General features: G+C 37.7%; 1 protein-coding gene across 7 annotated transcripts in view; it reads left to right on the top strand.

Annotated features, from left to right (window-relative positions):
- The window catches only part of ADGRL2 (adhesion G protein-coupled receptor L2), a 163,053-nt gene that overhangs the window by 104,161 nt on the left and 33,916 nt on the right, over positions 1 to 24,976 (top strand). For 5 of the 7 annotated variants that reach the window (XM_086752969.1, XM_086752971.1, XM_086752970.1 and 2 more), the window contains exons 4-9: positions 5,753 to 5,862; positions 11,537 to 12,337; positions 20,107 to 20,403; positions 20,949 to 21,052; positions 21,893 to 22,078; positions 23,110 to 23,148. In XM_086752969.1, coding sequence (XP_086609095.1) covers positions 5,753 to 5,862; positions 11,537 to 12,337; positions 20,107 to 20,403; positions 20,949 to 21,052; positions 21,893 to 22,078; positions 23,110 to 23,148 — 1,537 coding nt within the window. The remainder of the gene's footprint in view (positions 1 to 5,752; positions 5,863 to 11,536; positions 12,338 to 20,106; positions 20,404 to 20,948; positions 21,053 to 21,892; positions 22,079 to 23,109; positions 23,149 to 24,976) is intronic. The other 2 variants (XM_086752972.1, XM_086752976.1) reach the window with 1 other exon arrangement.

Below are 24,976 nucleotides of genomic sequence, written 5' to 3'. Positions count from 1 at the left end.
AGTTTGTGGTGCTACAACTCAGAGTTTATGTGCTTCAAGTGGTGTTTAAGCAGGTTGCTGCAGGCGATATGCAGGAACATGTCATCATGCTAGCTTTTAAGTATTTAATCAATATGCTGAAAGAGAAATATTGTCAGATCCGACTTAAAAGTTTCAAAACATACCAAGGTAGATTTTTTTTGTAATGTATTGACAATTTTGTTAAAAATTAATTTTATTTATGAACTATGGCTTTGTACTATATCTTTTTCTTTCCTTTTTAAAGTGAAATGCACATGACTGATTTATGTGTTTGCTAGTTTTACCTTAATGAAACACTGCGTTCACAGAAATGCAGCATTAGGAATACCCAAAATTATTTTGATAGCCCATTTCTGGCTACATATTAACCCATATCCTTTTCAAAATAACATAATGTTTCTTTTACATTACTGTCTTTGTCAAAGTTATGTCTGCAAAACAAAAGTGTTTGAAGGATAAATTGTAATGTGGACATTATTTCCTGCATACCTTGATTTTGCAAACTGCAAGAACCACGTGGAAAGGAATCTTTATGTATTACATATGTTTATGTGACTGATGTGACTTACCCATAAAGATGACCTCTTCCCTCAGTCGCTCAGTTTGATCCATGAGATGCTAACGTCTTTCTAGAATCTGTTTCTCAGATTCCAGTACTTCACTTTCTGGTCCAGTCATGACACACTCTGTTTTTCATTTTAATGCTGGAGTATTTGTTCAAGTCCATAGATTTTGCATTTTTAATCTTCCTTAGAACAGTGGTGAATAATGGCCCTTGGCAGGAGATAATGAAATTTTCTTAATTTATATTTTCAAGCAGAAGCTTCAATTGAAAATGGCATCCTATGGCCTGGAGACATAGCTCTAGTGCAAGTTTCAGGGGAGCTATAATAATAATGCAGTGCCAGTGGTGACAGGGAATGATAGGACAGTGAAGAAGTAATTTAAGAAAGAAAAGAGAATGTACCAAAGCTTTATTGTAGCATATCTAATGATCTGCTGAAGACTCCCAATAGCTTTTGGAGCATGACAGGAGAAACTAATATTATCTTGCCAAAACAGAAGCCCCTGCTTAATCAGCAGAACAAGATTATTGATTAAAACACCTCACACAATAGATTGCACATGGAATCTCATCTCCATACATTGCACATGGAAAACTGCAATAATGAGCATAAGATAATGAAAAAAAAGAGCAAAAGCAATTGTTGGGAATTGTACAAGTGAAGATTAGCGTTGAAATGCAAACAAATTCTTGTGGGAAGTACAGCTGTCCATAAAGCTGAGCACAGAAGGGGATGGATGCAGCAGGAACATGGCTGCATCGTGAGCAGAAGATACTTACTGAAGCTGCTTTACTTTCCTTTTTTTTTTTTTCTGTATTCATCTGAAATGTGAAAGGGCCATTCCTCATTTGCACAGTCGTCTTCCTGAGGTGAAAGGAGTTCAAACATTGTACTGTAACTGTTGATTAAACACTCCATTTGATTTTTAGATTACTCTAAGTGATGTGTCTGCATTATGAAAGCATAACCTTTCCTCATTCATACTAAAATACTGAAGAAACGAGCATTAGAGTACACAATTGCTCCTTGCATTCAGGGGAATAGTGGTACTTCCTACGTTTCCCCTTGAAAACTCTTGCTACTGCTAGCACAGGAACCTGAATTATCATTCCTTCAGTGCTACAGTTAGTCTTTTCCTAACTAAGGTTCCAAATGTAATTCATATATTACCTTTCCTAAATCAACTGTTCTTGAGTTTGTATAGGTTCTTTGCAGATCTGCTTTATTTCCTTGTAAATTACAAAGTCACTGTATCATAAATCTTTGCGAGTATTTTGAATATCTTAACTGCGAAGACACTTCTCAGTGTGAGATCATATGAATTTTAAGATTGTACATAAAAACCTGAGAATTTGCTATTTTAACATATGCTAGGAAAGTATGCAGTCAAGTAGATTACAAAACATTTAAGTGGTACTTAAAACCTACAGAAAACATAATCACTGTATTACAGACACTGAAACATTAAAGGATTTGTGATTTGACTTACATTTGCAGAAATTGAGCTGTTTTGTATCATGCTTTAATTGGAACAATTGTAAAAGAGTTTGAATAGAGGGACTGAACTAACAGCATATTCTGTACAAAATGAAATGTTGGTTAAAATGAATGAGGGACTTCAAGTTACTCGCTAGTTAAAGTTTTTGAGGTTTGGATTTTTTCTTTTTTCCTGATGCTGTCTAGGCCAGTTTTGCAGATCACCAGGAACTTTATTTCCACTATAGTCTTGTTTTGGAGAATCCCATGAAGTGGCTGTACTCAGAGAGTGCTTGCCCATTACAAAAAGGAATGAAAATGAGTCACAGGATTGAGTTGAAGGCTGTAACAGTACAATATTCTCTTCTTTGGGCATAGTGTTTCTAACTGTAAAGGTTTCTCAAAATTTTGAAGCTCTGCTATGGCAGTGATGCGGTAGCTTTGATAATCTGCAGTCATGCAGGATAATCTGCTGTTCAGTACTGTTTTGTGGAAAGTGGAGTACCTTTTGTTCAATATACCACAGAATTCAGTGCTTCTTGTCTTAAAGAAGCTCAGCTGAAACCTTTATGTTTGTAAAATGGTCTTTGCAGGCAGCAGCAGAACTGTAGGTCAATAAGTAATAGGGAAGTTAGTATCCCTGGTTTTACAGGGGAGAAAAACAATGCAGCAGACAAAAGACTCATTTATCCAGAGAAAAATTGCAGTAGCATAAATTCCCTGAATTATGTGTCTCAGAACTACCTCTACAAAGTCCACTTACTCTTCATCTCTTCTCTGTAACCCATGAATTGGGATTGAGACTTCTGTAGATGCTGTTGGGATTTTTTTGAAGGTTTTATCTGGAATTTAGATATGACAACTAACTGTGTAACAAATAGTTACCTGAATGTTGACTCTTTAAAATGTGAATATCTTAATCAAGTGTTTAATTTGAAGTCTTAAGAGTGCATGAAAATGAGAACCTTACATGGAAATTACTCGGTTTTTATAAAATGCAACCAACAATGCAGCAAAATCAGTGATTTGAATGTGAAAGACTAGAGTCAAAGCACAAATCCTTCTATTCATTCAGTTATCCAAGTAATTGCACTTCTTGAGGAGGTGGTGGTGTGCTTTGTAGCACCGCTGTATACCACAGCAGTGGGCATAGCTCATTGTTTTGGAATTGGAGTCGCCTTCATTTTGGCTGAAGGCAAGCACAAGGTGACCATATGCACAGCAGGTGAAATCTTGCACGAAGAAATAGTCAAAAGTTTCAAGGAGGTCAGCAGCTTCCTGTAAACACCACTCAATCCATAAAGTTTGACACTGGCATTTACTGTACAAAGAAGAAAATACTACATTTTGTTCTGAGTTACTACACATCCTTTTGGTACAAGCTGGCACAAGGTTTTTCTCAGTTTCCGGAATGATGGCAGCATTATGAGTCTTTCACTGGGGGAATATGAAAGAGAAGAAATCAACTTTCTGTAAGGAAACAAGAGTCCATCTTTTTCCCAAGATTTACAAATACTGTTAGTAGAAGTTTTTTTTCCCACAGCTAAATTTGACCTTCATCGGTTTCATTCTTAAGCAATTTCTCCCAAAATACATCCATTTTATTTTCTAACAAATCAGTATTTCTCTCTTAATTGCTGCTCATTCAAGTGTAAAATGAAATTTTCATACAGCTCAAAGCTGTGGAAACCATTATACTGAGTGATGCACTACACAGTCTTTTTGTAGGAATTTTTTTTTTTGCTTCAGCATTAACTTTTCGCTAAAGAAACAGAAAGAAATTTACAAAAATTAATTACAAAATCTTATATCCAAGGTTTTCTCCTGCTGATTAGTCTAGCCTGAAATGTGGGGCATAAAAAACCCCATACAGGGGTTAGAACAGACACACCTGTGCGGTTTTGGGTCATATTGCCTTCTCCTGCTTCTACAGCCTCCTCCTACACAAGACACAAGAGCAACTCTTTGACCATTGTGTGAGTGCAAAAAAGTGGCTGTATTGCACATTTCCAGTATTACAAATCCAGTACAGTAATTTTCTCTGCAAGTTGGGTGCACATTTCATCACTTCAGGATGGGTCTGAAGGCCATTTGATACATCATACTTCCTCCAGGGTCTCTTAATAGACCACCTGAGCTGTTGCAGTGAATAATAGTGCTGTTGGGAGGGACGCGGCCTTACCTGGGCGATAGGTGTACAGGGACCTGCCTGTGCTCTCTGGAAGGTCACTGCCACAAACAGCACAGAGGTGACAGGTGAATTCCTCACCATCTATCTGTATCCATGGTTGTGCATATATACAGAAATCCCGGCTGTTTCCAATTAGTTCTGCAGTTATGAGCCTTATGAGAAATAAGTAGCTTAAAAAAAAAGAAAAAAGGAAAAAGAAAAGAAGAATTAACTGATGAAGTTAGAAGAGTAGTTGTTCCCGAGTTTGCTCAGCAAGAGGCACAACATGTCTTGACCAGCTCTGTGCTAGTTTGATTAGTATGTGAAAGGGAAAATGATTTATATCAGAGTTCTTCAAATGTGCTTGCTTTACCTTTTATGATGTAGCATGAATTATTCTTATACCTGTTGACAATGTACAGCTGTGGAAAGCTGTTGATACAAGATAGATTATTGCGGCTTGGGATGTGGTATTCAGGAAGTGTGGGAAGCAGTAGGGCAATAGAGAAGTTGATGTACAGTTGGAGTCAAAGGCTAGACTGTTACTTAAGTTCAGACTTCTATTACTCAGTTTGCTGACAAACAAAACTAACCCCTGAGAAGATCAGCCAAGCTCTTTTTCTTTTAGTCACCAAACTCCTTGATCTCCTCTTTTTTTTCTTCCGCTTCCTTCTGACTGTTTTTTCTGTGTTACGTTTTGACCATCTCTTCAGGGTTATGTGGTTTATTTTCCACTTTTAACTTTCAAGCTATTTTTTTTTTTCTTCAGGAAGAAGGAATAGTAGTCTAAAATATCTTGATTATTATTATTTTTAAAAAACTTCAAAAACATTATTAAACAAATAATCTGTATAATTCAGTATTTTGTCTCCTCTAAAATACATTTTAATTAATTTTCTTGCAGCTGTTCTTTTTAACTGTTTTTCTTATTTCCTCAGATGGTCATTCTTTACCTCTTCCTGTAACCTAGCAAAGGAAGCTTGAAGTCCACCAATTACTCCTAAAATAATTAAAATTGAAATGCTAATGCTCTTTGTCTACAATAACTCTTCCAACCAAATAATTTCCTTGAATCACAAAAAAAAAATCTCTCGGAGATTTAAAACTGTTCAGCAGTACGTATATCTCTGAAGATGGAAGAAATTGCTCATTTGTGTTATTATACATTATTCAAAATTACACTTTTTTCATTTTGCATCGTCTTTTATTTTGTTTTGATTTTATTGAATAGTAGTATCAAATCAGTATATATTTGGGACAGCTGTCTCTACCAGTGGAAGCAACTGACATTTGAGATAATATCGATCTCCAGATTTAAAAGTGTAAAACCTGAACTGAAGTATTGTCTTGAAGCCTTATTTATGGACTTTGACTGATCTAGTATTAATTAACTTTGTTGTCTTATGGATTGGATTGCCCAAGTGTGAAGGGAGTTAGCACTACATGTAGTACTTTAGTATGAACTTGCAAATTAGATGTAATTTTAAATTCATTATCTTGCTTTCTTTTCCCATTACAGGTGCAACAACCGAACACAGTGTATAGTAGTTACTGGGTCAGATGTGTTTCCTGATCCTTGTCCTGGAACGTACAAGTACCTAGAAGTTCAGTATGAATGTGTTCCTTACAGTAAGTATAATCTTTTTATTCTTGCTCACTTCCTCTGGCCCTCACAATTAAAGCTGGAGTGCTGGTACATGGAGCATATGCTCGTGGCCCACGGACCCATTATGCATGCAGAGCACTTGCAGACTAGGGCCTCCAATTAGCTTCACGAAGTGTGGAAGGAAGCCATGGTGTGATGCTGGCCAAGTGTCTGTCTGTGTTCTTAAGTGTTTGGCTTTTAAGGCTACTGTTTTTCCAGGAAACAAACTCAAATTAGCTATTCAATAGGCCAGATAGAAATTTGTACTTTTGCCCGCTACCAGTTGCTGACAAATTGGCTTGGCTCACAGACTTCTAAAGCAGGAATTGACTGCAATTTTAATCATGATCTACTTGAAAGACTACCTGCTGTTGTGGTGACTTTGGGTGTACAGCAGAACCCAACACTGACACTCAGAGGCAAATGCCCCAGTTAGGGGCCCTTGTAAGAGGATTTTGTGCTTCAGGTGCACATTATAAGTGAATGTAGATTCAGAGTGAATAATTCATCAGTAAGTTACTCAAACTTGATTCTTAAAAGCAATGGGGAAAAGAGTGAGAAAGAAATGGTCACGTTTAATATAAAGAGAAAATATTAATTGTGCCTTGAATCACGAAACATATTTTTTTCACTGACAACAAACTAAATACCGAAATCATATTGAGTTAGAAAAATCTGAAGCTACAGCTACTTCAGCAGTTTTGTACAATACTCTTTCTAATGCCAGAATTCAGTAGCTTTAGACATACTTCTTATTTCTTCCTCGCAATAATTACTGCTTTTTTTCATTGGCATGTATGCATGTTTATAAAAGTTCTGCAGATTCAACACTTTTAACTGGTTTTGCTTTCTTGTAAGGTCGTTCTTTACAGTGACTTCTCCCTCGTCCCGTAACTCAACAGAGAAATAGCTGTGTTTGCAATGGAATTTGAGCAGTGCACTGATCATTCCCTTAAGTTATTGTTAAACGTGAATTTCTTGATCTGCAGTAATCCTTAACCAAAGTCACATTTTCTGTTGGTACAGGAAACAGGCCAAGTCTGAGATGCAAAAACACTGCGGTGACAGTATATATATCCAAAAGGAAGGAAATTAGTTCTGGCGTAAGCAAAGCTATGTCAAAACTGTCCATACTGTTTCCTGCACAATTTTAAAATTTAGACTTCTTAAACAGAAATACTACTCTGTACTGCTTCACCACATTGAACCTTCATTATTGTTAAAGGCCAAACACAGATCATCTGTTTTTTCTTCATTTCTCCTTTGTCATTATGAAATGGTTGCTTGCTGATTTTTTTTTTTCTGTACCATTTGTAGGATTGGAAGCCTACTGCATACAGTGATCCCTAGTACCATTCCTCCCGTGTGTAATATCGGTGGCTTGTTGTAACCGTTCTTCTCGTGCCACTTTTGAGGAGTGATGTCTTACCCCAATCTAACAAAAGTTTTGTTTCACAAAAATAACTTTTACTTTAACACTGTTTTCATTCACAAATTCTCAGAAAGAGGGCAGTGCATCTGATTCCAAACCGTGAGGTCAGTCAAATGACTGAGGTTATGTTTCCAGTTCCAGTAAGCTAGCTCATAGAGAAAAAGTGTAATGCAAATAATATTCAAACATGATTTCTTTATGCTGTTTTAGGAAGAGAAGTGTGGATATGTTCTACTGATTGGGTATTGCTATCTACAGGAATCTTTTCTTTTCCAGTTTTCAGAAGTATAGTGCCACAGCGCGGCCTATCCTGTACTCTTAACATGTAGTTATTCTACTTTTAAAATGTTTATTTTTGTTTAATGTCAATTGCATTGACCTAGCCTTTGAATTATATAATTCTGTGTCTATCATAACTCAGGATTCTGGATACTTCTTGTCTTTCAAAGTCTGTAATTTTTGGAGTTTGTCAACTGCAGCATGTACAGTGATGACGCTATGCCAAATTCCAGAACTGTAAGAGACATCACTGGTCATTATCAGCAGTCATCAAAACAGTTGCCAGTTACTTAAAATCAAGTTCGATTTCAAACCACATTGTGCTTCAGTAGCTGTTTTGATTGTTCACCATCTCCCCTGTCGCACAAAGCCTATCCTGGTATTTCTCCAAGTCTCTTTTTTTTTTTGATGTGTGATGAACTCCAATTATTAAGTCTAACTGTTTTTCTCCCTTACTTGTTCCAGTGTTCCATATCTGAACATATAGAATGACTGAAATCATTAGGTTTGCAAATAGCAGCTGTGCCAGCATAAGAGACTTGTTAGGAAGGTGGGATAGGCTTTGGTGGGTCTAAGAAGGGTGGTTGGTTTTTAGTGATCACAGCACTTGTAACCAAAGTTCAGTTATGGTTTTTACTTTTTCTGAACTTAATCTTCAGTTACTGCAAAACTGCAAAATTTGTGATGTCTCACTGTGACATCTTTCAGTCTATGAGAGATTACAAGTAGCAGTCAGGTTTTATGGTAAAAGTTGGGAGTTCTTACACACTGGAGTTGGTGTCACCCTTGTACAAAATGCGGTTTATGAGCTCCTTTGTATCTTGCTGGCCTCCAGAAATACATAGCTGCTTTGCTGACCATACATGTTGATTGATCTTTATCTGGGTTCTGTGTTCATCACTCTCAGAAGAAAGTACTTAATGAAAAGCTTCCTTTTTTTGCATCTCAAAGTGTAGACCTGTTGCTGATGTTTTTCTAATCTTCAGGTTTTTTTTTTTAAAAATCTATTGAGATACTCAGTTGGATCTCCAACAAAACTAAAATTCTAGACAAATTTGATAGGCATTACTTTGTCCTCAAATAATAGTGTTATTGATTAAATTACAAAGAAATTGAGAGTACCATACTTGACATTTCTCTCAATTATACTGCACAATGCATGTTGACACTTTGACTGAATAACAGAAGTCAGCCCTTTTATAAAGAAGAACATCAAAAGTACCATTTTGTGCATCTGTGCATTTTTATTTTAAGCCTTTTTTCGACTCAGGAATTCAATAGAAATCGTTTTAAAGTGTTTTATTCTCTCTCTGTCTGTATTGATTGGACTTTGCAGCATTTGTTTATTTCAATAAGCCCATCTGTCCCTGAAAAATGTACAGCTGTACACCAGTGCGCATAGGGCAGACATGCCAGTAATGATTTTAGTTATCCCTATCATTTCCCCCCTCTCCTATTACTAATTCTAAGCAGGTACAATATCAATATTGCTCTTTGGCGAGAAATAAACTCATGCATAAAAGTTCACAAACAGAATCATCTGAAAGTCATTAACACTGATTGTGAAACCCAGAAATTCACCTCAGAATACATCTTCTATTTACTCGGATAACTCAGGAATTACAAATTGCAGAAGTATTTTACCTAAAGATGTATAAATGAACAAAGGCTAGGAAAACTACTGCTCATTTTGAGAATATTAACCCCCTCCCACTCCCCTATAAAGTTTTGGAATTGCTCCCTGAAGAAACACTAGATCAGCTCAGCCAATACCATTCTCTCAATATAATCATATGCAATTTTGTTAAATGAAACTGAAAATCCAAAACTTTATATGAAACACACAAATACATTCTTCAGGATAATACCGTAATACTGAAAATGTAATAGCTGTGCGAATAGTTTTGATACACTTCCTTGGTATCAGCAGCTGCTGTTACACAGATTGTTACATCTGTCATTTTCCAGATCATTTTATGAAACTAAGGGAGCATACTCCAATGGCTACTGAGTATACGAAATAGATTTTATTGCAAATAATTATTGGAAAGCTATTTACTAGCTGGACTTCAGCTATATGCCTTCCTGTAATATGTTCCTTGAAACTTCCTTGGGGAAAATTAGCTATCGTAATGTAACTTCATTAATCGGGTTCGGTTTATATTTTCCATGGATGGTGGCAGGATGGAGATTTGTTTTAAACACTTAGTGTGACTGTCCTTGCATACTAGCTTGCTGTTTCGGGCTTAATCGGTGGTGCTGGAGAATATCTGAGTGAGCTAAATGTTAATTTTTTCTTCTCTTTTCCTCTTGCTTACTGTGCTTCTGCTTCTTTTTTCTAGATGTTTTTGCTTATTCCTTCTAGTCTGGTTTTGCATTTATAGACTAAGAAGTGGCAAAAGTTCTCAAGGTTAACATTCAGGAGAACAAATAAAATAAAGCCTAAGGAGAGCTGAAGGATGCAAGCTGCTTTCTTTACAAGAAGGAAGAGCAGAGGGTTGTCTGGGGCGAAGATGGGGAAAGTTTTAATAAGTGCACATACAAACCAATATAATTAATATACTGCATTTTGGATTTGTAATTATCTAATTAATATAATAGTATATGTGCACTCACACATATATGATAAATTAATGTGTCACTTAAAAACCAACTTGATAGCATTATACTTTGAGAAGAAGAAGAGTGTGTGTAGCATGCATTAGTAAAGTCATTAATTATTTATTCAGGTTCACTAAGTGAAACTACATGCCAACATATCTGTATTGCCTCCTTAATCTACTAAAATGATTGATCCATGTTCACTTGTGTAACCGTAGAATCTCTCTCCTGCTAGGTTTTCCTGTTGTCTGTTTCTTTTTATCCAATATAGTGCAGTTCTTATTCTCCCTATATTTAGCATCTGTTACTAATTTTATCTTTAGATTAATAGTCAAATTTATGTTAATCTTCTTTCTTTTTTCCTTGCACTTTTTTATTTTTCTTCCGATGCTTAAAATAGAAGTGGAGCAAAAAGGTAAATAACGTACACAGTCCAAACCCCAGCTCCTTGTTATGTGCCTTATGGATGTTAACCTCTTCCCTTCCCCTCCCCACAACACTCTTATATTATGATAATCAGCAGGATCTCATAAGTACACCTCATAAAGAAGTCGACTGTTTGCAATAAAGTGACTTGGCTGCTTAAAGTAGGTGGCGGGGTATAGTGTCTGAAATACTTGGGCTGGAGGGAAGACTCCCTTGCTTTTTTCTCTCCCTTTCTCTTTGTCTTTCTTTCCCTCTCTTTCTCTCACCCTTGGGTAAATTCTTGTTAATCAAGTGTCATCTTGCCTGGCTTCCAGAACCCTCTCCATAGCATGCCATGGTTACAGGGTTTCCTGGTCTGTTTCATTCATTGCTTTGGTTGTGTTTTGTTTTCTCTGCTCCTAATTGCTTTCTCTATATACCTGATGATTTGTTTTGTTCCTTTATTTTTAATCGAGGCACCTCCTTTTTCAGCCTCACCACTTCTTAAAGTTCTAAACAAGTCAATGTGATTTTTTTTTGGACTGATATGACCTAGCGCACTGCTGCACACCAGTTAAAAGCTCTGGAGCGTTAATGCCTACTGACTAAAAGTCCAAGACGAAAATGCAAGAGTAGCTCTACATTTTCAGCTGTCTGTGTATGCCATTGAGCCTTGGTCTGTACTAGTGAAAACAGTTCCCATCCACTTTCCATACTGGTACAGCAAGAACATGGTAACTTTAAGAAAAGTGGATGATAAAGGGTGATAACATTAATTATAACATAAGGTATAATCTAGTGCCAATTAAATTGATTTTTTTTTCTTCCTGACACAGTCATTATGATTTACCTACCTTTTTTTTTTCTTTTTTTTTTCTTTTTATTATGAGACAATCTTAATTTGACGTAATTCTTGTCTTACTTCTCTCTGTGACTGTTAGTTTTTGTTTGCCCGGGGACGTTGAAAGCAATTGTGGACTCGCCGTATTTATATGAAGCTGAACAAAAAGCAGGTGCTTGGTGCAAAGACCCTCTCCAGGCTGCAGATAAAATATACTTCATGCCATGGACTCCATATCGCACCGATACTTTGATAGAATACGCTTCTTTAGAGGACTTCCAAAATGGACGCCAGCAGACGACGTATAAACTCCCAAATCGAGTGGATGGTACTGGCTTTGTAGTGTATGATGGCGCTGTCTTTTTTAACAAGGAAAGAACTAGGAACATAGTAAAATTCGACTTGAGGACTAGAATTAAGAGTGGAGAGGCCATAATTAATTATGCTAATTACCATGACACCTCTCCATACCGATGGGGAGGAAAGACTGATATTGACTTGGCAGTTGATGAAAATGGCTTATGGGTAATTTATGCTACGGAGCAAAACAATGGGATGATAGTAATTAGCCAGCTGAACCCTTACACTCTGCGTTTCGAAGCCACCTGGGAGACGACATACGACAAGCGGGCAGCATCCAATGCTTTCATGATATGTGGTGTCCTGTACGTAGTGCGGTCAGTGTATCAGGACAACGAGAGCGAGACTGGCAAGAACGCCATCGATTACATCTACAACACCAGATTAAGCAGGGGCGAGCACGTGGACATTCCTTTCCCCAACCAGTATCAGTACATCGCCGCAGTGGATTACAACCCCAGAGACAACCAGCTGTATGTATGGAATAACAACTTCATTCTGCGATATTCTTTGGAGTTTGGCCCACCTGATCCTGCCCAAGGTAAGAATTTGTTTTTTCTCAATTCTAATCTCTCTGTACTTCCATTGAGATAACTATGTTATGATATCTTTGGTTTTAGACTTAGCTCTTGGCAGAAAGGAAAGGAGGGGTTGTTTGTCCATGCTGTGCTGAGCAGTACAGCGTTACAGTGGTGCAAGGCAAATTGGCAGAACCTGTGAAGAGAGATAGAGTTGCTTTATTTGCTTTATGGACTTATGCTTTTCTTTTTTTCTTTTTTTTTTTTTTTAATACAAATGTTTAGCTTTTCTGTATTTGAGGATGAGTTGGGGAATTGTTTATTTTATACCATCAGTCAGTTTTACTTCTGTAGCTAAACTAGGTTTGAGTTCATTCACACTGAGCCAGAAGCCTGTTCCCATCCATTTGGTGTTACCTGACTATTGAATTGATTACAACGTACATGCAGACCTTTTAACTTCTTGGCGCCAGCAGTTGAGACTGATGTATGCTGGGAGGTCCCAGAGGAGATGTATGGGGTTAATGTGCAATACCAAGCATAAATATTTTTCTACAGCCCTATTTTCACGGTTTCTAATGCTAGGTTAGACCACATTATCCCACATTATCTTTTAGCAGATTTCTTGGTAAGTCCATTACAATTGCAATTCAGCTCACTTGAAGTTAGGACAACTACCTAAAAGGAAAGACACTGACTGCCAAGAGAGGAAAGAAAAACAGGTCTTTAGGTCTCAAAAATCCCTGAGAATGACAGGAACAGGCACAGCCGCATAGTAGTATCTGCAGAGAAGAGTAAATACAAAGAGAAATGCTCTGTGGCAGATGATGGCACGCAGCAAGGAACAGAATGTTGATAAGCTGCTGTAGCAATGAAGGTAACAGTTCATTTCTCTCATTTAACTGGTATGCGTGTTTAGCAGTTGGTTTTTTCTGCTTAAAAAAAATAGTAATAATGGCTTCTCCACATGCTATCCTGCTTCAGCAAGGCTGGTTCATGCGCAGCAGTGCAAACTATGTAGTGTGCACATAGTTATACCAGCATACATACGGCTTTTCCAGGTGCAGAAGTACATAAGACACAGCAGAACAAGGCAGTTCAGAACCGATACATGAGTGATCTCCAGCGCCAACTGACGATCTCTCCAGTCTGTCTCCCGCAGACCTCCCTGGCAGTACGTGGCCAGGCTCGGGCAGATCCCAAGTATTTAGGGACTGAGCTCTGGCTGCGAGGGCAGCCGCCATGGCAAGCTTTGCTCTCTGTGCATCACGCTAGTCCATTCCTCAGGGAGGCTTTGAGTCTGCTCTTAGCAGAGACATACCCACCTATGTAATTAGAAAAACATTAAAGCTTTAATTTTCATACATTCTCATGCATGTCACTTTTCATTCGATTTAACTGAGATGAAGACGCATTTTAAATTCTCCAAAGCTTTAATAGTAAGAGTAAAAAATGGAGGTGCAGACTCTAAGTAGCTTTCGCAATTCAGGCAGCTGCCATGAATGTGGCAAAAGCTAATCTTTGCATTGAAGGAAGAGTGATAAGGAAGAGCAGAGGGAGAAGAAAAGGCTTTGTGGAATCCTTCCTGTGCTTTAGTAAACCACCAAAGGTATCCAATAAGACATTTCATAATGTCTTACTCAGAGTGCATGTGCTAGCCACGTCCCATCTAGTATCAAAAAGAGATTTGGGCATCCACAAGCACCCCTTCATGTTCCTGGGTTCCTTGCTGGCATGCAAGGCAGGGGAAAAAAGGGTTTGTTCCAACCACACCTAGAAGAGACGGGATCCAGGGCACCCTGCAGGGTGCTTGCCTCTCATCAGAGCTTTTTGTCCATTCACCCGTGAAGACAGAGAAGGAATATTTTTTGAGTGATTTATGAGTTTAGGTTTTAAATGCATTATGACATCGATAAATATATTTTGATTATGGCCTTTTTAAAATGTAGAAACCATATGAAGACACTAGGTTTATTTGAATATGTGATGCATATATTCATCAATGTTATTTTTCCTTATATAAAGCAAACACTCAGTATTTTAATTTTGTATAGATCTGTACATAGCAGATCTAAGAATATGTTTCAGTTCATTTCCTCTTTTGCCTAAGCCAATTGCCTGTAGTTAAAGACCGCTAAATTAAAGGAAAAATTGTCTAATATGATTGTCCTTGAGATGTACTGCTGTAAAACCAAGAAGAGAATCTGTATAGTTTCTAACTCTATATTTTATTTGTATTATATTCTTGGTTCCTCTTTGTTTCAGCATAAAGTCTGTATAAATTGAAGATCAGCCTTCTATTGAGTTTTACACAGTTAAAGGATCTATATGTGTAATACATGTTTGGGTTTTTTTATCTCATATGGAATTAGATCAGGTTTTCAGCACATTTGATGAAGGGCATCTTTGTGTTTCTTTTGTTCTGCTTTGGTTTGATTTTTTTGTGGTTGACTCAGATTTCTTAGTCATCTACTCAGACATAGGTGTTAGGGTAACATTCTTTAAATCACCTACCACAAGAACCTTCTTTTAGTGTCTTCTGCAATGGTACTTTAATATCAAGTATTTAATGGTGTCACAAGGTCAGTGCCTCAAAATTGGAAGTCGTGGCCTTTTCTGTTCAAATGGTTAACTTGAGGCCATTGTGGGAAACTCAGCAATCTGTGTTCTCTCTGTTGCCGTGGGAGCAATAATGATGTATAGACACACACTCATTCTTTTTTTTTCCCCATCTTATCTGTCTTGACTATCAGGTCTTGTCTACACCATAACTTCGAGCTACTGAGAGCTTCAAAACCAACAGTCTTTCTTCCTACATGCAAGATGAATTTGTCACATTTGAGTCACACTTTTGAGCTCAAGGGTTTACATTTGCTCCCAGCACCGAAATCTTGGACTCATCCATGACTGCAGACCTGCATTTTTCTCTCTGTTTTTTCTTTCAATTTTAAATCTGTCTGTTGAAACCTCTGAAGTACCACTATTATTAACCTAATGTTGATCTTGCCCTTGCTGCAAACCTACACCATTTTCTTCTCTTGCAACTGTCCATGTTATGTGCTTCCCATATCCTTATTTTCTTAATCTTCAGGAGAACTCTTCAGATTTCTAAAACAGCAGATGCCGCAGCCCAGCTACTGTTTTAGCCTGGCAATGGGGTCTGCTGCCCTTGGAACGCCCCCCTTAACCTCATTCTTCATGTGTTGTTTTTTCTTCTCTCTTCTTGTGGGAATTATAATACATGGATGTAGAAATGGTTTTCAGAGATACAGCTCACAAGTACCACTCAGAGACTGTGGAAGAGCACATTCTCTAAGGTTAAGTGTAAAAATTACATTTAAAGATCGAAACCTTAATTTAGAAATAAAATAAAATATATCAAGCCTTGCCAAAAGTCACTATGAAAAATTTGAAACAAACCAGAGTTTTTATATCCTTAGTAAATTTAGTGGGTATGTCCTGTTACATTATTTCTAAAGGAGGTATCCAAGGGACCAAATTAATCCTCGCTGAAATAGGAATTTTTAAAGGAATTTTAAGTGAAAAGAGCAGAAAGAATGAAGGGAATTTTCACCCTAAAAAGCTAATATAAGCATTACATTGTAAGGTTTCCTTGGTAACAAAAAGAAGATAAATCCTTTTGTTCGGTGTTGGTGCGTTAGGGAGAGATTTCATCTACACTCATCCCAATATGTGCTTACTGTGCAAACTGTTCCAACTGAAGTTGTCTCCCCTTTTGTACCATGATACCCATCATTAAATTTTATTGGATCACTGCAGGAAAATATGGATGTTGTGAGTGTGGACGGAACAGAAACTCAGAGAGTACTATCACCAAGGGCTTGAAATAACAGGAAACTAGTGCAACTAAATCTGTATAACACCAAGAATCTACAGCGAAGTCATGCAGCAAATTGTTAAGTAAATTAGATCTTTACTATTATATCAAATCTGATACACTATAGATGGATTAAAGAGTGGTTGTAAAAGTAAAGGCAACATAATGGGTACCAGATAGCATATTTCTTGATCATTCATGCTAATTTTGTGTTATATTTGTTATTATTTTCAGGGTAGAAATTTAGAAATGGCTATGTAAACATTTTGCTTTCAAATAAACGGGATTTGGCAGGGTCAGTAGAGAACTGGCTAGCGTAATAGCTGGAACCTATAGGTAATTAGGTGAGTCTTAGTGACTTCTCTGCTCTTCACTGAAGCATGAAAACAGGCACACAGCGACAGTAAGCAGAAGGCAGGGAAATCTGAAGTTGCACAGATTTCTGATCTCCATTGCTTTACACAGCAGCTCGGTATATGACATCTTCTGGAAAGGAAGGCAGGCACATAGATTTTTACGTGTCCGAATACATTGAAATACCTGACCTGTAAGAGCATACCTTTAACTGAAAAATCCATGCAGCTGGTTTCTAGAATAACCTAGATTCTGGAGATGAAAATGGAACCATTAGCATTTTCAGGAGTGACGCGTCATCTGGGCATTTCAAAACAATTTTTTTTTGTTTGACTTGGTTTGGTTTTTTTTAAGCATATTTTATGCTTGCTTAGAATAGAAACCTGTTGGCAAAGAATACGAGATAGCTTGTGTGCCTTCTTTAAACCTACTCTTCGCTGTCAGTTGGGGAAACAAAGTTACTATTCCCCTGCTGTCCTAGGCAATTGTGTTATGGTTTTTTATAGACATCACACTGTTAAACAGGTGTTAAGTTTTACTCCAGTGGTGTCTTCATTTTTAGAAAGAGCTAGTATGCATAACTGTTTAAATCAGCTGTTAGGAACTGCATGAAACAAATGTAAATTAATTACCCTCAACTCGAGTCTTTGGATTTACTTCCTATTGCTCTTTCCTTTTTTCTTTTTTTTTTTTTTTTTAATTTTACAAAGAGTGTCTTCAGCTGATAGAGACACAGCTATTCTTAAAAAGCAGCAAGAAGGCAGAAGAGGTTTTGATTTTGTCCTCAGCATGTCAAGCCTCGTCAAAAAGTCCGAAATAGAATCTCACATTGCAAAAGCGGCTCTGTTGGCATTGGAAAAAAATTACATATCTTCAGCCTTGTAGAGGCTCACCCCTGCTGCGTGGAACGATAGGTTAATAACCTTGACACAGAGCTTGTTCTTCTTCGTAGTTGCAGCATATTAATCATACTGCCATTATCTTATACTGGTAAAGCGTTCCACAGGCCAGTGCATGGGAGCCCGCAGATGCCATCACCCTCAGCTTGCAGAACGAGACACATCAGGTGGTGGCAGCTATCATGTGTCTTTCTGCAGCTCAGGAGAATGGCCTTGCAGATTAAGTTCCCCAGCAGGTCATTAAAAACAAATTGATCTGCCTTCTAAAAGCTAGATGGATTCCTTAAAATGATGTGTTTGATTGTTTCTTATTTTTTCAAACAACTTCTTTCCCAGACTTCCAGCACTATCTGAAGTTTCCTGGTACATTCTTAAACATACCGACTTATTTTTTTTTAATTTAATTCAAGAGAAAATCTCTTAGAAATTGCCTGTATTATTTTAAGTTTTGTGAGAGAGGTGGTTTGGAGTCTTTCTCCTAACATGTGAGATTATAACTGTATTTCTAAAGTATGTACTACTGTTGCACTATGCAGGTCATTTTGGAATCATAGGTGATATGCTTTGAAATGGATTTTAATGGGTAGTATTAAGATTGTTCTACCTGAAGTTCCGAAATGATAGCGCGATATTTTAGCTCAGGGTGCAGCACAAAATATGTTCTTAAAATTATTACCTCCCTACTGAACTTTGGAAAGTTGTTATGAATTCTTACAGTGATATTTTGCTCCTGAGACAAAGCTGTCCTAAATGTTATAGGTTTTGAGTAGTAATTGCAATAATGCTAATACACATTTCAGTGATTAAATTTGTACTAATTAGCACAGTGTGTTAGGGGATGGATAGTAATAATTGTTTGTCCCCTGCATTGTTCTCTGTCCACACCAGTTCCCCGTTCCCCAGGACCTGATTCAGCAGGCGTCGCCTGATGCTTCTGCAAGTGATGCAAATGCTTTTGACAAATGTTAATTGGGAAGGCACTAGAAGGCTAGATGCGTTGTAATCAAAAGAAAATTACAGCAGTTTCACAAGATGTCAGGCAAGCACTTGCAGAGCAGATCAGAGGATTTCAGTAGGTTTCATAGTAGCTGGCTACACCGCGAGTTCAGCACAATTGCACAGACTGTACTCAGGCAGCCAGGAAGGAGACTGAAGAGAAGCCAGCCTCTGAAGAAGTTTCTGATTTCTGAGCAAGAGAGGGATGAAAAGCACATCTTCACATTTAGTCTTTAAAAACAGATTGTGATGTACAGAAACTCCACCCTAAATTCATATGAAAACAAAATATACATTCATGTTTGAGACTCCTAATATATTATAACTGGAATATAATTGAAAAAGGATTTTGAAATAATTGTTATCTGTCAAACTGCTGAAAATTAATCTTATTCAAAACACTACTTTAAAAAAGATCTGCTGAAAGAAAGCAAGGCAGCTCTTTTTTGGGGTTTTTTTTTTTGTTTGTTTGTTTGTTTATTTATGATTTAATTTGGAGAAGATGCATTGTCCAGTAAGTCGGAGTTCAGGAGCCTAGCAGAAGAATTAAAAAAGAAAGAGAAAAGCCACTTCATTCACTGAAGTGAATCCTAAAATTAGCTTCATTTATTTCTGTGTAAGTTAGGATTTAAAAAATGCTTAATATGAGCTTATTTATTCTCAGCACAAGGATCTGTGCTTTTATGTGCCTATAAAGGACTGTGAACACTAATGAAGATTTGGAAATAATTAATGATAACTTTCAGTTACTGTGCTCACTTGCATTGTTTCAGCCGTTGCTCGATATACAATTTGAAGGTGATGAACAGGAATTACGGACTGCTGTCTCCACTAGCGTTAACCAGCATTATCTCTCCAAAGCCTCAGCCCCTGGCATACCTCGGGCTGCACCGCGGCAGCTCCAGCAATGCGCACCCGACACGGGTCGGTGGAGTGGGCAGCTGCAAGTCCCAGGCAGAAGTGTTTTGGCCTAAGCCGATCCTAGTGTTTCATAAAAGATTAAGCTAGGTACTTGCCACTGGCTTGAATGAGTTGTGTCTTCATACCTGCTTTATCAAAAAAGGATGTTAAAGCCCAAAATGTTCAAACACGAGAACACCGTGCACATGCTAAGCGCTGCTTCTGTTTGGAGCTAATCGAGCGTGCTGCAGCTCTCTCAAGCAGAATGACTGCCGGGTAGGAAGATGTTATCGTAATTATTTTCCTGGAAGGTGTGTAGTGGGTGACTTCAAGTTTTGGGGTCTTGTTTTTTTAAAATGTTCTTGTTAGTTACAGCCAACTGCATTTGCTGTTAAAGCTGGACTGCATTGTTTACGGCACGCCGATTCAAATGATTCTGTCTATTGAGTTATTCGTTCTGTGAAAGTGATTAAGTAATCTTTAATTGCTTTGAGCATATTTGTTATATACTGATAACTCACTAGTACTGCCTTTCAGCCTTTGGAAATGTAACTATCAATTTTTATTGTGGAAGAGATTATTTGGAGAATATGCTGAAACATCATACTGGTATGAGCTAGGAGTGAAAACAAAAGCAGTTGAAGTTTTATCTTAAGCACTCAGAATAGCCATAAGAAAAGAGTAATATTATGATAAAAGAGACTGCAGAGTATCCTTTAAAACTACATAAATGATATTCAAATAACTTTTTTTTAATAATTCTGAAGTCATTTACTTTCTTATTGCTCTAATTTTCTCTATGCAGTGCCTACCACAGCAGTGACAATAACTTCTTCAGCAGAGCTGTACAAAACCACAGTGTCAACCACTAGCACTACATCCCAGAAAGGTCCCATAAGCACAACATTAGCTGGAGGAACAAAGGAAGGAAGCAGAGGACCCAAGCCACCGCCACCCATTTCCACAACCAAAATTCCTCCTGTGACAAGTTTTTTCCCTTTGCCAGAGAGATTCTGTGAACCGACTGAGGCCAGGGGGATTAGCTGGCCTCAGACACAAAGAGGAATGATGGTTGAACGCCCTTGCCCCAAAGGAACACGAGGTATTGCCTTTAAAAAAATATCTTGATTTCAAGCAGACATTTCAAAACCAGTGTGTTGCTCTCTCATGGTTAATTTTTTTTCAGTCTTAAGCTGTCTGTCACACGGTTTTTTGTTACTTGGAGAATGCAGTATCTGCAGGCAATGGTCAAGTTGTAATCTGCAAACAGCGTTTGAGTGTAGCCACAGAATTACCTTGCGCATGTGCTTTTGAAAATCCAGGTCAAATTTTAGGGCTTTGCTTGAGGACTGTTGTGAAATATGCTTACAGCTGCCTTTCTCATTATGAACTCCCCTATGGCTGAGCTCCAGGAAGAATCAAGGGCTTTTTGTTTGTTTGCAGAAAAACGTCTGGTACTTTTCACCGACTTTTTTATTGCTGTTTGTAATCTACATTATTTCCCTGTGTTTTTGTCAATTATTCTCAACTACTGCCATTAGCAGCATTCGGAATTTAACATTGCTTAGCAGCACGGTGTAGCTGATTTCCTGAATATATGTGTAAAAATGGTTTCCATTTCACCGTAGTTTTCTGCATCTGTTGTAGGAACTGCCTCATATCTCTGCGTGGTCTTAACGGGAACGTGGAACCCCAAAGGCCCTGATCTTAGCAACTGCACCTCACATTGGGTAAATCAGCTGGCTCAGAAGGTTGGTTGAAAACTTTTAATCTGGTATATACTGGTGATTAAGGATTTTAACTCTGAGCGTTAATAATTCAGTTTGTTAAAGCCATCTTTATTATTCTGTGTTCATTTAACGTAGGACTTATGTGTACTTTGTGTGCAAAGCGTTGGCTTTGGTTAATATGGTTAATATGTCTGTTTTGGTACGCTCTCCCTCTAAGTTCTTTTATTGAACCTGTGATTATGAGTTTTCCTCGCTGTTTAAAGCAATATAATTTTGCTGATGTTCAAAAAACAAAAGCTATATTTGCTTACTAAATCAAATATTATAAATCATGCAGGAAAAACTGTGATGTAGAGCAAGGTTTTTGGTTCAGGAAAAATTATACTGTGATAAATAGATTTTTGTCTGAGTGCATTAATAACAGTATGATTAGAGCGCAGAGCCACTTTCTGTGTTTTCCCTCCCCACTGAGATTTACAAAGTTTATGAAAACTGGATAATTTGTTGTCAGTACCAGGCTACTTGACTTTCAAATACCTCAAGCACTAGTATGAACAAATAGATTTCTTACTGTCTGATAATGGCAGTAAAATAAAAGTGAGGATGAATAGAAGATCTACCCCAAAAGTCCCAGTCTGATTTCTGGTTTTGATGGCTGTTAAGAACTGCTTTTGTGTGTCATGGATCTAAGAACCTTTAATCTTCTGAGATAAAGAGAATGTTATTGGTCTCAATTAGTTGCAGATTTCAATGTATGTGCGAATGGTTATTTCACCACAACAAAGGTACTCAGGGAATTGGAATTAGGAGCCGCAAGCAGAACAAGGGATGCTGCTGAGATAATATAAATTGTAATTTCAGATCAGAAGTGGAGAAAATGCTGCTAGTCTGGCCAATGAACTGGCTAAACACACCAAAGGACCGGTCTTTGCTGGCGATGTTAGTTCATCAGTGAGGCTGATGGAGCAGCTCGTGGACATTTTGGATGCTCAGCTGCAGGAACTGCGGCCCAGTGAAAAAGACTCTGCTGGAAGGAGTTATAACAAGGTACACACCTCCCATCACCTTCTTCTGCTGGGATAACCATTGACCTTGGTTTTCTTATTTTTTTTTTCCTTTCAGAAATATTAATCTATACTTTGTTCCTGCGTGCTTATGGTTCTGGAATAAACATGTAAGAGAAAACAGCAGTAAATCCACAGCAGAAAGTTGCAATTACCTTCTTTAGAGCTGACTGGTCCTAAATACATAGCTGTGTCCCTTGTTAAAATCTGGAATGCGTTATGACTAGTCCGAGGGAAATGGGCATTTGCTCTCAGAAATTCTGTAACAAGTCAGCATGATTATTCAGTGATCCCTTTAACCCTAAACATGTAATAAAATCAGTGGGATTCTGCATAGGTGCAGGGTTTTATTTTAATCTGACTTCCTGCAGAATAATAGCATTGTCTTAGCCTTTTAAAGACACCAGCACCACTTACAATTGATCTTTATAAAAATACCTTAATACTCATATCTAAAACACAAATAAGTATTTTATCTGGAATGATGTTCAGAGAAACATTTCAGAGAAAATGTCTGTCTTTGTGGTTTAAATACAAATCATGAGTATTATTACCATTCCTCTTTTTCTCATAGGAAATGCTGTATTTCTCAGCCTCTTTCTTGTGGCAGCTTAGTCAACAAGCTACAAACTAAACATTTTTTCAGCCTCCTCTAGAGAGAGAGCTCCATGTGCTCCTCTGTTATTTTGGCAATAGTTTTATTTACAATCCCTAGCTGCCCTTAAAAGAGTTTTCCCAGAGACAGATCAAGTGCCTACAGAGGGGTTTTCTCCTTTGACCTTTTCACACAAATCCCACCATCTGGGCAAAGATATCTGGGCACCTGTATAAAGGTTGGGAAAGAACATTTCCTGTGTGATGTTTTTTTTGTAGTCGTCGCTGGACAGAAAATAGAATAATGTCCAGGCTACAGTTCAAATTCGGGATTTGAAACACCGGACTAATTTTTTTTTATATTTCTAAAGCTTTCCAGAATGTGTCTAACTTCTGATTTTCTTTTTTCTTACTAAAAAGCTCCAAAAACGAGAGAAGACATGCAGGGCTTACCTTAAGGTATCTCTCCTGTGCTGTCACCCTGCTTTCTCCCTGCTTCAGCAACCTGCCACGCTTTATCATCTTGCTGCATGTATTTCAGTCTTTGATAAATGTGTATCGTGCCCCATGTCAACTGTACGAATGTTGGCTTTGCATAGGTATAACACTCCAAAAAAAAAATCAAAGTTTATACCTCTTTTACCTCAACTTGTTCAAAGCCGAAAGAGCAGAAATGGTTATTATCTGAATTGGAAGTAATATTCCTCTCATGATACAGCTTTGGGTAGAGGAAAAAGCTGGCAACTTAATAGAAATTACTTGAGCTTGATAGTATTTTATATCAAAGACTGCTTAGACTTAATTTGCTTGCATGAAAAAAATGTACATTATATAGCCTGCTTTGTTCTTTGTGTATTCTTATACCTAGTAAAATTACTCTTTCTTACAGTTTTAAGAGTTGTTACAAAGGCCAGATTCAGTGACTTTAGGATAAAATGTAAAGACAAACATTTCTCCAGCTTTACTAGTAAAATGTGTGCCACATGTCCCATTAGCCAGGCTATGTGGAAGGCAGGTAACACATTGCTGCTCGATTTTCGTTTCTTTCATGTGCTGTAGAACAATTGTGTGTTGTGGCTAGCTCCTGCTCTGCGATACAATGCCAGTAATGCTACCTCACGCCTGCGAAGATGAGAAAAAAGCCCTAGAACAGATCATGCCTGGCTCTGAAAAATTTTATTGCAACTTTTTTCAAAGTTTCTTTTAAAATACTGAGTTTTACTTATACCCTCTGAGATAAAATGTAAGAATGATTTTTGAAAAGAACTTTGAAATACTTTGCAACATAATAAAATAAGTGAGACTCTTTCTGAAGAGACATTTCTCCATAGAGGGCGCTTCTGTCTTTTATCCTTCAGACCAGGAAGGGGATAGGAGATGTCCAGTTACGGAAAAAGTTGGCAAAAAGAGACAAAGATCTGGAGAGAAATTCACTTCTCAAAGAATAATAATTGTAATAGTTTTGTATTAGAAAATATTTTTTAATAGCAGAGGGAAATTCAGCAGATATGGTTTGAGTAGACTGAGTTTTCATACTTCATTTTCAATAGTAAACGGGAGCGTGAAAAGAGTGGTCATGGGGTTCCTCCGTCAGGTGCATCACAGAGGCTGCGTGGTCTTCCCACTGCCTGCTTGCCTCTGTCTGTTACTGGGCAGGTGATCATTTTCCACCGGAAAAATACAGAGTTAGATTACCCTATAATAAATAAAAAGTGTTTCATATTAATGGATGCATACCAGCAGCGGTATATGGAGATACACAAGAAACTGTAGCACAGCCTTAATTTCCGACTGGTGTCATTTTCTGTAAGTCTCAAATGGGCTTCTCTGCTTAGATAAGGCTAATAAACCTCTTGAAATTACAAATCAAAAGCTGACTTACACTATGCAAATAAAGCAAGTTCCCACTTTGTGACAGAGGATTCATTTATACCTCAGATTAGAGGCTCCAATCTGTATTTCTTGGTGACTAATGAATCTGGCCTCTGCAGACCAATTTCTGTTCCACTCTAGTTAATGGCTGCAGCAGTATCAGTGCGAGCATTTTGACTATTCTCTCTCCCATTAGAGAATGAAAGAAGGTTTTAATGCCACTTCGAAGTATCTTCCACCTGCCAGGAAGGTCGTGGTGGCTCGCAGTGCAGACAGAAAGAGGATATTAAAATGGATTAGGCTAATTAATCTTGCTCTGACAATAGCCTTGGCCAACTTTTCCTCTTCGTTTATTTGCACAAGACAGTATTCCAGACCGACATCTTTCTGTTTGTACTATGTGTTCTGTTTCCAT

This window comes from Chlamydotis macqueenii, chromosome 8 (genome assembly GCF_036417535.1).
Source record: "Chlamydotis macqueenii isolate bChlMac1 chromosome 8, bChlMac1.mat, whole genome shotgun sequence".
NCBI classification, from domain to species: domain Eukaryota; kingdom Metazoa; phylum Chordata; class Aves; order Otidiformes; family Otididae; genus Chlamydotis; species Chlamydotis macqueenii.
Note: the sequence above shows the minus strand (reverse complement) of the source record. Positions and strands in the feature narration are given on the sequence as shown.